Source organism: Maniola hyperantus, chromosome 19 (assembly GCF_902806685.2).
Source record: "Maniola hyperantus chromosome 19, iAphHyp1.2, whole genome shotgun sequence".
In the NCBI taxonomy this organism is placed as follows: Eukaryota; Metazoa; Arthropoda; class Insecta; order Lepidoptera; family Nymphalidae; genus Maniola; species Maniola hyperantus.
In genome coordinates this window covers 12971011-12985415 of record NC_048554.1, presented here as the reverse complement: position 1 = coordinate 12985415, position 14405 = coordinate 12971011, and the positions used below count along the sequence as shown (strand labels likewise).

Sequence of the window (14405 nt, the reverse complement as noted above, 5' to 3'; positions counted from 1 at the left end):
AAAAATTCAAACGTAAAGCACTTTTTTCGACAATGTAGATTAATTTATCATTTTCGGTTGTGTACAAAGCTTAACTAATAATCGTACCATCTCTTTCTTTAGAGAATATTGTGAAAGGGATGGTACTATCCATTAAATAGGTTTGTATTTGTTTAGTAAAACCTATAACTATAATAATATAGGGTGTAACCAGAACGCTAGCAAAAACTTAGCGTTATTGTTATACTACCTAAACACAATCCAATACCAATAGTCATTTGCCTCGTTTTATAGTTTTAGTGAATAAGTATCTTTCAAACCCGCAATGTATAGCGTACAAAACTCGAGTCAATGTCCCGCCTACGACGCGGCACTGGCCCGAGTAGCCTACTTACGCAACGTTCGTTGATCTCTAGCGTCAGTCAATGTTTCAATGTTACGTGAACAAGGTATAGGGATTTTTTTCTATTTTTTCGCGTTTTTTGTTGTGGTATCATATCAGTAATCATCAGTACTATAACCTGTCTTCGTTTTTGCTAGCGTTCTGGTTATATATAACCTGTATAAGGCTGAGCGAAAAGTAAATCTAGGCTATTTTTACTTTTTAGTTAAAAATTTCGTGATTAATAATGGCGTTCATAATCAAATTAAATTAAAAATAAATATCAATTAATGTCGATATAATTGCATTTTGTATTATGTACTTTTAAGTTAAGAAATCAAACGTTATTATTATTATTATTGATTAATTGTATTATTATCATACATTCATAATATATTAATTGATATAATATATGTCATGAGGTTCATGGAAGATGATAATTGCCTATAGTTTTATATGTACAGGTACAAAACAGTTGCCGTTTCAAGTTGTATAATATAACGTCAAGTATCAGTAAGTCATTAGCTCATAATAAAAGTTTAACTCGGTCGAGGAAAATTAAAACTTTAAAGATTTTACAACATTAACAACCGATCAAGTGCGAGTCGGACTCGCACACGAATGGTTCCGTACCATCGTACAAGATTTATATTGCGGTCATTTTGAAACTTTTATTTTTTGTTGTTATAGCGACGTTAATAAAGTATAGATAGTTCAATCCACGAAGACGCGCCCCACTACTTTGCGTGCGGGAAACTACGGGGTGCGGGGAGTAATTCTAACCCAATTTATCATCGTCTGTGTGTGTGCCCACATTGCTGATGGGTGCATTATGATAGAACTTGCTCTAACGGTACAAAATACACTTGTACTGTAAACGATTCGGACGAGTGGGGCGCGTCATCGTGGATTGAACTATCTATACATACAGCAAGGTAAGCAGTAGTTTTATGCCTCTATGACTTGCACGCCACCGATAGCTCGGTGAGGAAGACTAAGGGTGCATTTCCACTGACGCGGAGCTGGGCGGAGTGAAACGGAGTGGACCGTGAATTGGCCAATCACAGTGCTCGAAATCTCCACTCCACATTAGTGGAAACTGTGTGATTCGCCAATTCACGGTCCGCTCCGTTCCACTCCGCCAAGCTCCATGTCAGTGGAAACGCACCGTAAGGATCGGGTAAGATGTTACCAATAGAAAAAAGACACAAGTACATATATCCATCAACGGCTAGACTGGAATGGTGAGCATTAGTCAATTTACTATAAGATGTTTTCGTTTTTAGTACTTTCTAGCTCGTAGTTTTAAGTTTACCTAGTATTAATTTTGTAATTTTTAATATCTGGTTATTTTTATTCTTGTATTGTTTAGTGAGCTGAATAATCTTTTATTTATTTTATTTATATGTAAGGACAACAACTGCTTGAACCTAACGTCTAAAAAACAGTGAATTCCCTCAGCGTTCACCGCGCGCAGACCTGCAGCTGCTGCGCGAGGAGGAACAGCATCTTGAGGCCGGGCAGGAAGGCCGCAACGGCCGCAAAGTCCGGCCCCGTGGCTAAGGCCGTGACCGCACTGAGCGCGCTTTGGTGGTCGCCGGCCTGCACCAGCTGCACGCACGAGTGCAGTGAGGACAGCGCCGATTCCGATAACTGTGGAATAATGGGGGTTATTAGTGCCAGTAAAATCATCATCATCATCATCCTGATCAACCCATCACTAATGAGAAGGGTTTGGCCATAGTCCACCACGCTCAAGTGTGAATTGGCAGACTTCCCACAAAAAAAAAGCAAGTATGTCATTTCTCGTTCAGAGAGCTGCATTGTAATATGGGCCTTTGAAAGTAGTTTCGATAACTGCAAAAAGATGTCGCTACTAGATGGCAGAAACAGTCGCTTCAGTACTGAGTGAGCATACACATTACAAATTTCTTCACTGGCAGTAAGCGGGCTGTAGCTTAGTGGTTAGAGCGTCGGGCGCGATCCCAGGAGACGCGGGTTCGATTCCTGCCGGTTCGCAATTTTTGATGTGTATTTAAAAATTATTTAGAAATTTTCTTCAAGTGTAGGTGAAACACTATAAAAATTATAAAATAAAGACTTCCCACACTTTGAAAACATTATGGAGAAATCTCAGGTAAGCACCGATTTTGGCAAAGATACATATAGTACGCAACAGGTCAAGATGGCAATCGGGGAGGGAACGTCCCGCACACCCGCACAGCCCCCGCGCTAACCTGGTGCGGGCGAGCGCAGGTGACGTGCGAGGTATCCCCCCGCATCATACCCAAATTGCCATCTCGACATGTTGCGGACTATAGTTAGCTTGCATCCTGGGGAAAAACATGAAATCAAAGAGTTCCATGGATATTTTTACAAAACCTAAATCCACACGGACGACGTCTGGTTATAAAACAACAACGTACCCTATTTTCTCTTAGCATATCGTACAGCGTTTCCAGTCTCCTCTGTACATCTTCTAACTTTCTCTTCATTTGCTGGAAAGTAAAGTTAAATATTAAAACAATACTGATATCCCATGATTAAAAAAAAAACGTGTCTGTGCACGCCATGTTTATTACGCGCGAAATATGAGCGAGTGTCTGCTGTACCAATATGTATTTTATATTCTTATTATATGGTTTAGTTTATTTAGCTATTGGTATTTAGGTTTATTTTACACCACCTCCCATTGTCCATTTGTTCGTTTTTTCCCTAGCGTTAAGGTTGTCTGGAAGAGATCGCTATTTAGCGATAAGACCGCCTTTTTGTACCTACTTATTAAGATTTCTTTTTGTAACCTGTCATTTGTGTTTCTGTGGTGCAATAAAGTATATACATACATACATACCTACTCGTGATTAAAATCTTATCGTCAAGCAATAAGTAAGGTATATATTTCATTGGTGTACAATATACATTAGTTTTTAGTCAGGGTTGGGTTGCGCTTTTCTGCGGAACCCAAAAATTTATTGTTTTTTTTTTCTATTTTTGTGTGAAAACCTTAATGCGGTTCACAGAATAAATCTACTTACCAACTTTCAACAGTATAGTTCTTATAGTTTAGGAAAAAAGTGGCTGTGACATACGGACGGACAGACAGACAGACAGACATGACGAATCCATAATAGTGAGCCGGGCCGCATTGCGTTGGTCTCGGGAGAATGACTTTTATCGTTATATACCGTCAAGTCATTTTATCGAGATCGATACTGTGTGGCGTCAGGTGTGGCGACTGGCGAGGTCCAACTCGTATGCAGAAATTGAAGCTTGTATACGCGGACATATTTTATTTTAAAACTACCTACCTACATTTGTTCATAATAGTTACACATACCTACCTAGAATATTAGACTAAGTATTATCTACAGAGGAATGTGCAGTGCTCAGACAAGCCGCCAAGCGCTTACGAGCACTAAGAAACCAATATTGCAAGTGGTTTTTCTTTTTGTGTGGAAAAAAAAAATAAGGGTTCCGTTTTTTGCCATTTGGCTACTATGGTAGTATTAGCTAGATAGATAGTAGTTACTATGGTGGTGCGTGAGGTGTGGGTAAATGAAATCCCGTATTCTTCTTCTTACCACCGATCTGTATTTCTTGTGAATTTATATATACACACAAAGATATTATACTATTTACAACGTAACTATATATACAACAAACTTGAAGAATAGAAAAAGGCCGCGGTTCGATAAAAACAAAATTAAATTATGGACAGACACGCCAGACACCACGCGTGTCTGGCGTGCGGCCACTGAACATGCGTGGGCACGGTGTCGCAGTGGCGCGTTGGAACAGACTGGCGGGTTGCAATTTATTAGGTCGGCATCGATATGCGATGCGCGGGCGCAGGCGGGTGCAGGTGCGGGTGCGGGACGTCACACGAACCGGTTTATGTAGTTCATTTCATACAGAGCGGCGGCGGCGCGCATACTAGCTCTGCACGCGACCTGCGGTCTATATATGAAAGGTGTGTTTGTTTGTAGTTTGTGTATGTGAATTTTAGTATGTATGTATGATAGTATGTTTGTTTGAAAGTGAAAGATCCCCATAGTTACCGGATTGGCAGCTCTCTCGGAGCACGCGTGCCGCAGCGAGTCCAGCGCGCTCTGCAGCACCGCGTGCTCCTCTGGTACGGGGCCCTTCTGTACCGGCGCCGCCTCCACCGGCGCGGGGCTCTCCACCTGCCAATGAGAACATCCTCTCAGAGAAGGGTACCATAGTTTACCACGCTGGCCAAGTTCGGATTGGCAGACTTCACACACCGCCGAGAACATTATGGAGAACTCTCAGATCTCAGATATGCATGACCAGGGCCGAACACCAGACCCCCCCAATAAAATAAAATAGGAACCTATTTTGCCATTTGCAAGGGAATCAAAACCTAGGGCGCCCGTTGACCTAAAATTATTAGCAAGGAGCAAGAAATATTGTACATCGACCTTTAGAAAGACATTTCGGCTTCGTAGAGTATTGTCTCTGTCACTCATACCAAAGTACCGTGTTATAGAGAAAACACTCTACGAAACTGCTATCTCTTTCTAAAGGATGATGTACAATATTTCTTGCCGGCTACTGTAATTTGCGATTACAAACTTATATTTGCATTACAGGCGTCCTTCCCCAAGGTACGGAACTCTCGGTGCGCGAGTTCGACACACACTTGGCCGGGTTTTTACATCGATTTAAGGCTTTATAATCGTATTATATTTTCTACAAACCTGTTGTGGGTATCCAGGTTGCATACCCTGTGGGTACTGCTGATATTGCTGCTCGTACTGCTGGCCCGGGAACTGGCTCTGTCCCGGGAAACCCTGCTGACTAGGGAACTGCGCCTGTTGACCCGGGAACTGTCCTTGTTGGCCAGGGAACTGGGCCTGTTGTCCAGGGAACTGGGCCTGTTGACCCGGGAACTGTGTGTAAGGAGGGAAAGTTTTATGGATTAGCGTTTCCAAGTTCCAAGTGTCTGCATCTGCTCTATCATAAATGTTCACAAAAACAACTGCAATATAATGAACTGGTTCTTTGAACTCATCCATACTAATATTATAAATGCGAAGGTGTGTCTGTCCGTCTGTCTGCTAGCTTTTCACGGCCCATCCGTTCAACCAATTTTGATGAAATTTGGTACAGAGATGGCTTTTTTTACTTGTTCTCAGATGAAAGAAGCGCCGGCACTAGCTCTTAGTTTTAAGATGTGATGTGTGGCACAGTTATGTAAATAAACGTACTTTCTTTCTTTCTTCTAGATAGTTTGCATCCCGGGGAAGGACATAAGCTACTCCTTATCCCGGAAAATCAAAGTTTTCCCGCGGGATTTTCAAAAACCGAAATCCAGGCGGACGAAGTCGCGGGCATTATTTAGTTTAAAATAATGCGGTTGCATTAATTTGTAATTTTACCTACATATTTTTTTTCTTTTTTTCCATTATGTTTTATTACATCATTTTGTTGAATTTTTAAGAATTATTCACATTTTAAAATATATCCATATATAAACTTGAAGTCTTGTTTTATTTCCTTCAATTTTTACCTGTTGGTTAGGATATTGGCCCCCTTGCCCTGAGTAGGGTTGTTGGCCAAACGTTTGATCGTATTGGGACGTTGGCGCCAACGCTATGTGCTGTGGGGGCTCCACTCCGAACAGCGGGTGAGTTATTGGCGCTTGAGGCTGAGGTGTTTCTTGCTTTGGCTGGAAAAACATTCATCACTATAACCCACTATAAATTACTATAAGGGTTAATTACTAATGATTAACAAAAAATATGACAAATTATCATTTCACCAAAAACGTTTCAAAAACTAATCAAATCACAAACGTTGTATTCCGCAAACATATCATTCAAAAAAAAACATTTGACTATAAACAGTTTTTTTACTTTTAATTTGACTATTAAAAAAACATTTGACTATTAACAAATGTTTTACTTTGCAAATGTGCTGCAAAATTTATTGTTTCGTGGGTTTGTTTTTTGTGAATTTGCTCGGTTACCCACTATAAGATCTATCATTATAGTTTAGAGATGGTGCACAACAGAATTAGCCACTTTTCTCTCATGAAGTAAAACAACATGCATGATGATGTCCCAATTTATGCATACGTCCAGTGTAAGACGTTCGCTCGCTGATGCTACCTTACACTGACTATTTTGGCGTGTTCAATATAGTTATTAACAACAAACACAATGTCTAAAACAAAACCTTAACTATTAAATTTCATTAACACTAGTAGGATTATTTTAAATCTCAATTCAATAATGTCAAAATTTGCGGAAACGACGGGATTTTTTAGATGACACTAAGAGCGGTTACGCACTACTCATCCGATACGAGTCCGTGAAAATTAGTACCCTTATTATAAGCTAGCTGATGCCCGCAACTTCGTACACGTGGAATTAGGTTTTTAAAAATCCCGTGGGAACTCTTTGATTTGCCGGGATAAAAAAAGACCTGGAGAGTGGCATAGGCTACTTTTTATCCCGAAAAATCAAAGAGTTCCCACGGGATTTTAAAAACTTAATTCCACGCGAAGTCGCGGGCATCAGCTAGTACGAATATAAAAACTTGGACCGAACTCTGGTCCAAATCCAAGCTAATTCAGTGGACCTCTTTGATATATCTATCTAAGTCATAATGTCCGATTTAAATTCGTCATCCGTGAGAATACCTCGGATGCAGTGGCGTGCACAGTGTTTGAAACTAGGGTAAGCATTAGTTAGGTAGGAACCTATTTACTGGCAGGTCATAATGAAAAATATGCATTGAGCCATTACAACTGGGGTAAGCAGTGCATTTATGCCTCTATGACCTGCACGCCACTGCTCGGATGTCCGAGGTATTCTCACGGATGACGAAGAGAACTCGGATAATCGTAGTTCGAGCTAGTGCGTAAGCTACCATACAAATAGTTCTATGACTACTTCGGATCCTATTTTCACGGATTCGGATTGGATGCAGTGTGTATTCGCCTTAACAGTCGCGATATCAAAAGTTTCAGCATGGACGGAAAAGCTTCTTCACTTCTTTCCGTGGTTTAGACGATAGGTTTTGAGTGAAATGTAAATTAACAAACAGAAATCAAATCAAACCAAAAAAAACACAAAAAAACAATAGAAATGTGACTGATAGACAATTTCGATGATCATCCCCCCAATTGTGTAAGAATAACCATTTCATGGCTATCGCAATCGTCAAGAATTCTGCCCTTTGATTGGCTGTGAAAAAATGTAAACAGCGAATCAACCAATCAAAGGGCAGAATTTCTTGACGATTGCGATAGCCATGAAATGGTTATTCTTACACAATTGGGGGGCATGTTTAAAAATTATAATTAGTCATCATGAAAGCATGCCACTCTCAACGGGAACCGAACCTCGAATTGTCGCCTATGTTCGATAATGTGTCTCCACTGGCGGGTGCCCGCGTGCAGGGCCGACATGTCTTCGTGACTGAATTGCTGGATCGCAACATTGCATCAAACATATACAATAATGCTTATCCAATGGATTTTAGTAGTGTTTTAATTATCTACAATTAAATTTCTTAAATGGCGCAATTCCATTTTCTTAAATCGACGTCACAAATAACAAAAAAATTAAATGAAAATAATGTTAAAAATAATTTTAAATACAAATCAAAAATAGCGGAACCGGCAGGATTCGAACCTGCGTCTTTTGGGTTTCGCGCCCGACGCCTTGACCGCTCGGCCACGGTTTCACTTACTGCCAGTGACGAAATTTGTGATATGTATGTTTACATAGTACTGAAGCGACTGTTAATGCCATCTAGTTATCGAAACTACTTATACGCATTGTAATATGGGCCTTTGAAAGTAGTTTCGATAACTGCAAAGTGTCGCTACTAGATGGCATTACCAGTCGCTTCAGTACTGAGTAACGTCTTGGCAGTAAGCGAAACCGTGACCTAACGGTCAAGGCGTCGGGCGCGAAACCCAGAAGACGCAGGTTCGAATCCTGCCGGTCCCGCAATTTTTGATATGTATTTAAAATTATTTAGATAATGTTAAAAATCTATGGTATGGTCTTATGCCATAAAATCGGCCAGTACATAAATATGTTAACTCCTTACCTTAGGTTTAGAAGTCATCATCGGAGGATCGTTCCACCCCGGAGGGACCGGTTTAGAGGGAGGCGACGCCGCAACCGCTGGTTCCACGTGCTGGTTGCTATAGTACCCGCCGTTAACCGATGGGTTTAACGGGTTCATTGGATTTAATGGGGTCGTGTTTAACGGATTAATTGGATTTGTCGGGTTCAATGGAGCAGGATTTAATGGGTTAATTGGATTTAACGAGTTAATTGGATTTAACGAGTTAATTGGATTTAACGGGTTAATGGGATTGGGTTGGTTGATCGGTGTGAAGTTGTGGCTAGGCACGCTAGCTGAGCCGTATTGGTCGGGTAGAGGACTGTTGTAGCCGAAGGTAGGTTGCGACTGTATGGGGTTGTTGTAGCCGTATTGGTTGTATAGGGGTGCGGATTGTACTGATGGGTCCACTTTGTATTTTGATCGGCCGGATTTTCCACCTAAAAAGATATTTTTCCACATAAAGTAATTAAATTTTATTTCTTTTTTATTATATTTCTGTAATTACGTTATTATTCGTGTAATATGACGTAACACTGCATAAGCAAATATAGGACGCAAATTACAATTAATTGATTTTGAACTACAACGTGCCGTATGTCAGATGACTTATGGGCAAAATCAGCTTCGTTCTGGACGCCCCATAATCATCAACGCCAGCGTGGTAGGCCGAGGCGACGTTGGCGTGAGGAATTAGATACGTTTGCAGTTAAGTGGCCTGAAGAGGCACGGAATAGGAAATGGTGGAAGGATCAGAGGGAGGCCTTTGCCTAGACTTGGGACAGTACAGGCTAATTTAGAATTTAGAACGTACACAAGCACTATATGAATCTCGAAAAAATAAGCGCCCTTCTTTTTAAAATTGTTATAAAAGGGCGAAAAACTAATATTTATACCAGGCTGTGAGGAGACGCTAGGGGGCCGAGGCGGCATGGCACTGGCCACCCAACTCGCTGTTTCATGCGCCGGGGCTGCAACAAATAATAAATACTATATATAAAAGGAAAAGGTGACTGACTGACTGACTGACTGACTGACTGACTGACTGACTGACTGATCTATCAACGCACAGCTCAAACTACTGGACGGATCGCGCTGAAATTCGGCATGCAGATAGGCTATTATGACGTAGGCATCCGCTAAGAAAGGATTTTTGGAAATTCAACTCCTAGGGGGGTGAAATAGGGGGTTGAAATTTAAGAAGTCCACGCGGACGAAGTTGCGAGCATAAGCTAGTCTAAATATATAAAAGGAAAAGGTGACCGACTGACTGACTGACTGACTGATCTATCAATGCACAGCTCAAACTACTGGACGCATCGGGCTGAAATTTGCCATGCAGATAGCTATTATGACGTAGGCATCCGCTAAGAAAGGATTTTTGAAAATCAATCATGATGTTGATGATGATGAAAACAATATCATAAAAACCATCAATAAATATCTCGAAGAGCGATTATCTTACCTGCATTATATGCGTTAACATCGTTATGCACAGGGAAATGTCCGCGCGTCTGCGAGTGTGAGCTCACGGTGCGCGTCCGCGCCGCCGCCTGCTGCGGTTGTTGCTGCAACCGAATGGTTACCAAAATAATATACAACTTAAAAATATATATATATATATATATATATATATACAACTTTTTTTTTTTTAAATATAATAAAACTTAAAGCTAGCCTTATCTAATTACTATATAAATCATGACCGCGTGGAATGGTGCCAAGAATACTAGCTGCATTTCCGCGCTGGACAGCCAGGCTGATCCGCTGCGCAAAAAATGAGCCAGCCCTTCTGTCACCAGTTGAGGCTATTAATCGCGGTGAAATGTCTCGTAAAAAATGTTTAGCACTAAGACTCCATGGCCCCAGGGTCTCCACGGCAAACGGCACAAAAATGTAACTCTCTATATACAACTTATATAATATATATATAAGTTTTTAACATATACAGCTAGCTGACTGATAACTGACGTGCAAATATTCAAAATTCAAATTAATCTCGTTAAATCGAAGTCAAGGCGGGTCAACAAGTCTATGTCTAATTCAAGCAAGTCTTATTAATTATTATCACCACTACATCATTGATATTTGCAAATTCAGCAAGATGACCATCAATAGGTGTACACAATTTGAATAAATGATTTTTAACGTTAAAATACAAATTACGTTGAAATATATAAATTAATGGGATTCTACATGTTAAAATTTAACGAGTTAATTGGATTTAAATGTTAATAGGGTTTAACAAGGTAATTGGATTTAACAAGTTAATTTGATTAAAAGATCGAAATTGTTTAGTTTAAAGTTTATTTAGCTTTTGCTAGAGAAATCGTCTACAATGGATTGACGTTGTTTTAAAATTCCCATTAAAGCCCCTTTGTTTTCCTGGAAAAAGTCCTTTACTTGACTACGAAAGTCCCGTCACAATTGGTCTAACCGTTTTGAAGATTATTTTTCACCGTTAGAAGTGATTGCCGTTTTAAGCCCCGCAAATTGCTAATGCGCGTGGCCACCACTCTAATGACGTCAGCACTAGACTGAAGTTTCGAGCTGATGGTATATTTTTATTTCAGCTGACGTTAAAATGACGTCATTTCGATGTTAATGAGACATGGTTCCAGCGCAATAGCAATTTGCGGGACTTATACAGCTGATTTTTTTTAAAGTGGAGACCGCGTATTCGTAAGCATAACGTGAGGCTCCCTCTGGCACGATACACTGACAATAACGGCGACGACAGCAGGAATGAGGAAGGCTGAGGACAGGGTGTGGTGGTGTTCTAGGGAAGGTCTATGTCCAACAGTGGACGACTTCCTGATATGACAGTGATGATGATAGACATACCTGTACAGTCTTCTGCGGCCTCATGCCCAGCGCGACCATGAGCCTCTGGTTGAGCTCAGTGGTAGCTCCTTGCAACGCAGCCAGCGCGCTCTGCAGGCAGCCCTGCGAGGCGAGCCGTGCGCCGTACTCGCTTAGAAGACTTTCCAACTTGCCACCGGGCTGGAAACCAGACGAATACATGTTTCAGAAGTAAAACTTCCTTAGGCACGATTTGAGACTAAGAGCGGTTACGCACTCATCCGATCCGAGTCCGTGAAAAGAGGGATATAAAAAACTTGGACCGAACTCGGATATGGCTTACTAAAATCCAAGCTATTCAGTGTACTTCTTGGACATGTCTGCGTCATACGTCTAATTTGAATCCGAGGCACATTCAACATATCCTCACGGATGACGGAGATAACTCCGATGACAGGAGTCGGAGCTAGTGTGTAAGCTACTATACAAATAGTTTTATGACTACTTCGGAACGTATTTTCAAGGATTCGAATCTCGGATCAAATCCAGTGTGTAATCGCCCTAACTCAAGACTTTTTTCGAAAGTAACATTCGCATACTTCCGTCTATATTTAAAATTAACCAAGCGCCAAAATGGTCATTCAACTGAAAAGTAACTCGAGTAGCAGTTTCATCGCTTTTGGGCTGTGGTCTAAAAAATTATCACCTGTACGGGGCGCCCCCTGGCGGCAGCAGCAGCCTTGGTCAGAAACGCCAACTCTGTGCACTTGGCCAGCGTTGCGATATCTCTCGCGTCGCCGTGTACCGCGCACACATAACATGTTTGATAGACCTAGGACTACTTATCTCCTAGTACTAGTCACCTGCACGGGTCGCCCCCTGGCGGCAGCAGCAGCCTTGGTCAGCAACGCCAGCTCCGTGCACTTGGCCAGCGTGGCGATATCCCTGGCGGCGCCACGCAGCGCTCGCGCGGCCAACGCGTCGCCGTGCGCCGCACACACGTAGCACAGGGCGCCCGCGTCGCGTAACGCTTCATCCGACTCCTGGGACAACTTGTCTCCCAGCATTTCTGTCATTAACAATATAATGAAATATTAATCTGTTATAATTTTGCGAGGAGATGTTAATGCTCCAGAACTTCATGACCAACTGTGTCGCATACGTGTCCCTGAATCCAACAGTAATCTTCGTCCACGAAAAAATAAACTTTTCGTGGTCCCATATCATCGCACTGTTGCTAGATCTATGTCACCTATACCCCGTTCATTAGCATCATTCAACGCGCTTTTAGACAATAATGCTCAATGGGACCCATTTAATGATGGGTCTATAATACTGGTTCGGGAGTTACTAAAGTACGCTGAGAGCATTGCATGAATATGTCATAAAATGTTCTCAGCGTACATATTCAAAATTCTTTGATCTTTTATCGTTTTGTATTTTGTCTTTTTTCTTGTACCTTTATTTGTATTTAAATTTATTATTAATCATCTAGTTAGTGTAAGTGGCACTGCCGTTCTAATTAGATATAAAATAAATAAAATAAATAAATAAATAAAATAAAATAAATAATAAGATCAGAAAAAAATTCGAGAAAGGAGTTAGCCACCAAATCGACAGGGTTAGCATTCGGGAAACTTCGGAATGTCTTTTCGTCGTGTCCCATTTGGACCTCAGGAGACTCCCGCAAAGATCCAAGATACAACCCTACAAGATATATTATAACCTGAAATTCCCTTACCACAGTAATGCGCAAGGCTGTCCCCTTCGCAATGCGTCACCAACGCCGCTAAGGTGTCCCTCCAGCTGTTGGGTGACGCGGCCTGGATCAGAGTGTCCCACTTGGACCTCAGCAGACTCCCGGAGACCAGGGACACGGGGTCTGAAGCGGTTTTGTTGAGGTGGTACTTCTGGACTTTGTATAGAAGCTCTTGGCTACCTGAACACAAAAACAGTTAGGTATTGGACATTACTTAAATATTGGTACTGATTCTGAGCATAACTAAATTTAGAGTATCTTCATCCTCTTCTTTTTAATACTGCTAAAAAAGGACGGAACATGAATTTTACATTTAAAGGCTCTAAATTTTAGTGCACGCTACAAATTTAAACGATACGCTCATGACTGGCAGCTAAAGTCACGAGGTTTGACGGCTCTAAATTAAACTTGAAACTGTCAAACTATGTCTGTCCTTTGCATATTATATTAGTAAGAAGAGGATGCGAATGCTCTAAAATTTAGTTGTGCCCATTGTACCACATTTAAGCAAATAAAACTATTACTATTAGTAATAATTGTGTATATTACCCAAGGAAGCAATGATAAGTGCGTCCGCTATTCTCTTCGCCTCCAAGCACAGCTCGACCGCCTCCTCCAGGTTGCCGCACACCAGAGCGCGACAAATCAAACTCGTTGGATCTAAACAAACATACAGGTATCATCCATACTAATATTATAAACGCGAAAGTGTGTCTGTATGTCTGGTAGCTTTTCACGGTTCAACAGTTTAACTAATTTTGATGAAAGGTATAGTTAGCTTACATAAAATCAAAGAGTTCCCGCGGGATTTAAAAAATTCTAAACGTTTTATTTTTTATATTCATAGTCTCACCTTCTCCATTAGGAATGACCACGTTGTCCACCGCTGGTTCTAAGTCCACACTTGCGAGCTTCCTTTCGATCAACGTTTGCGCATCCTGTGGGAGAATTCGAGAAGTGATTCGCTAGTATAATTAATGGGTATCATGAACTCTGATGGGATGTCTGCGCATGGGTACTGAACTTTCCTATAGCTGGGAAGTGAAGGGATGGGGATGAAGTAAAGGGATAGATATGAACTTTCCTATAGCTGGGAAGTGAAGGGATGGGAATGAATTTTCCTATAACTTGGAAGTGAAGGGATAGGGATGAACTTTCCTATAGCTTGGAAGTAAAGGGATGGGGATGAACTTTCCTATAGCTTGGAAGTGCAGGGATGGGGATGAGCTTTCCTATAGCTGGGAAGTGAAGGGATGGATGGGGATGAACTTTCCTAAAGCTTAGAAGTGAAGGGATGGGGATGTACTTTCCTATAGCTTGGAAGTGCAGGGATGGGGATGAGCTTTCCTATAGCTGGGAAGTGAAGGGATGGGGATG

At 41.3% G+C, this 14405-nt stretch overlaps 1 protein-coding gene, 1 long non-coding RNA gene and 1 other non-coding gene across 9 annotated transcripts in view; 1 reads left to right on the top strand and 2 right to left on the bottom strand.

Annotated features, from left to right (window-relative positions):
• The window catches only part of LOC138403671 (uncharacterized), a 331305-nt gene that overhangs the window by 132426 nt on the left and 184474 nt on the right, over positions 1–14405 (top strand). The window lies entirely within an intron of this gene.
• Sec31 (secretory 31) overlaps positions 699–14405 on the bottom strand; it is a 36361-nt gene continuing 22654 nt past the window's right edge. For 3 of the 7 annotated variants that reach the window (XM_069505049.1, XM_069505051.1, XM_069505053.1), the window contains 14 exons: positions 13882–13966; positions 13578–13688; positions 13011–13208; positions 12166–12338; positions 11976–12008; positions 11312–11470; positions 9933–10035; positions 9364–9438; positions 8450–8907; positions 5895–6053; positions 5083–5274; positions 4420–4545; positions 2788–2859; positions 699–2014 (listed from right to left, as the gene is read on the bottom strand). In XM_069505049.1, coding sequence (XP_069361150.1) covers positions 1826–2014; positions 2788–2859; positions 4420–4545; positions 5083–5274; positions 5895–6053; positions 8450–8907; positions 9364–9438; positions 9933–10035; positions 11312–11470; positions 11976–12008; positions 12166–12338; positions 13011–13208; positions 13578–13688; positions 13882–13966 — 2133 coding nt within the window. In that variant the 3' untranslated portion in view covers positions 699–1825. Of the gene's footprint in view, positions 2015–2787; positions 2860–4419; positions 4546–5082; positions 5275–5894; positions 6054–7679; positions 7818–8449; positions 8908–9363; positions 9439–9932; positions 10036–11311; positions 11471–11975; positions 12009–12132; positions 12339–13010; positions 13209–13577; positions 13689–13881; positions 13967–14405 lie in introns of those variants that run through there. The other 4 variants (XM_034978495.2, XM_069505050.1, XM_069505052.1 and 1 more) reach the window with 3 other exon arrangements.
• On the bottom strand, positions 8005–8077 carry TRNAS-CGA (transfer RNA serine (anticodon CGA)). The gene has a single exon. It is a non-coding gene; the product is annotated as a tRNA-Ser (tRNA).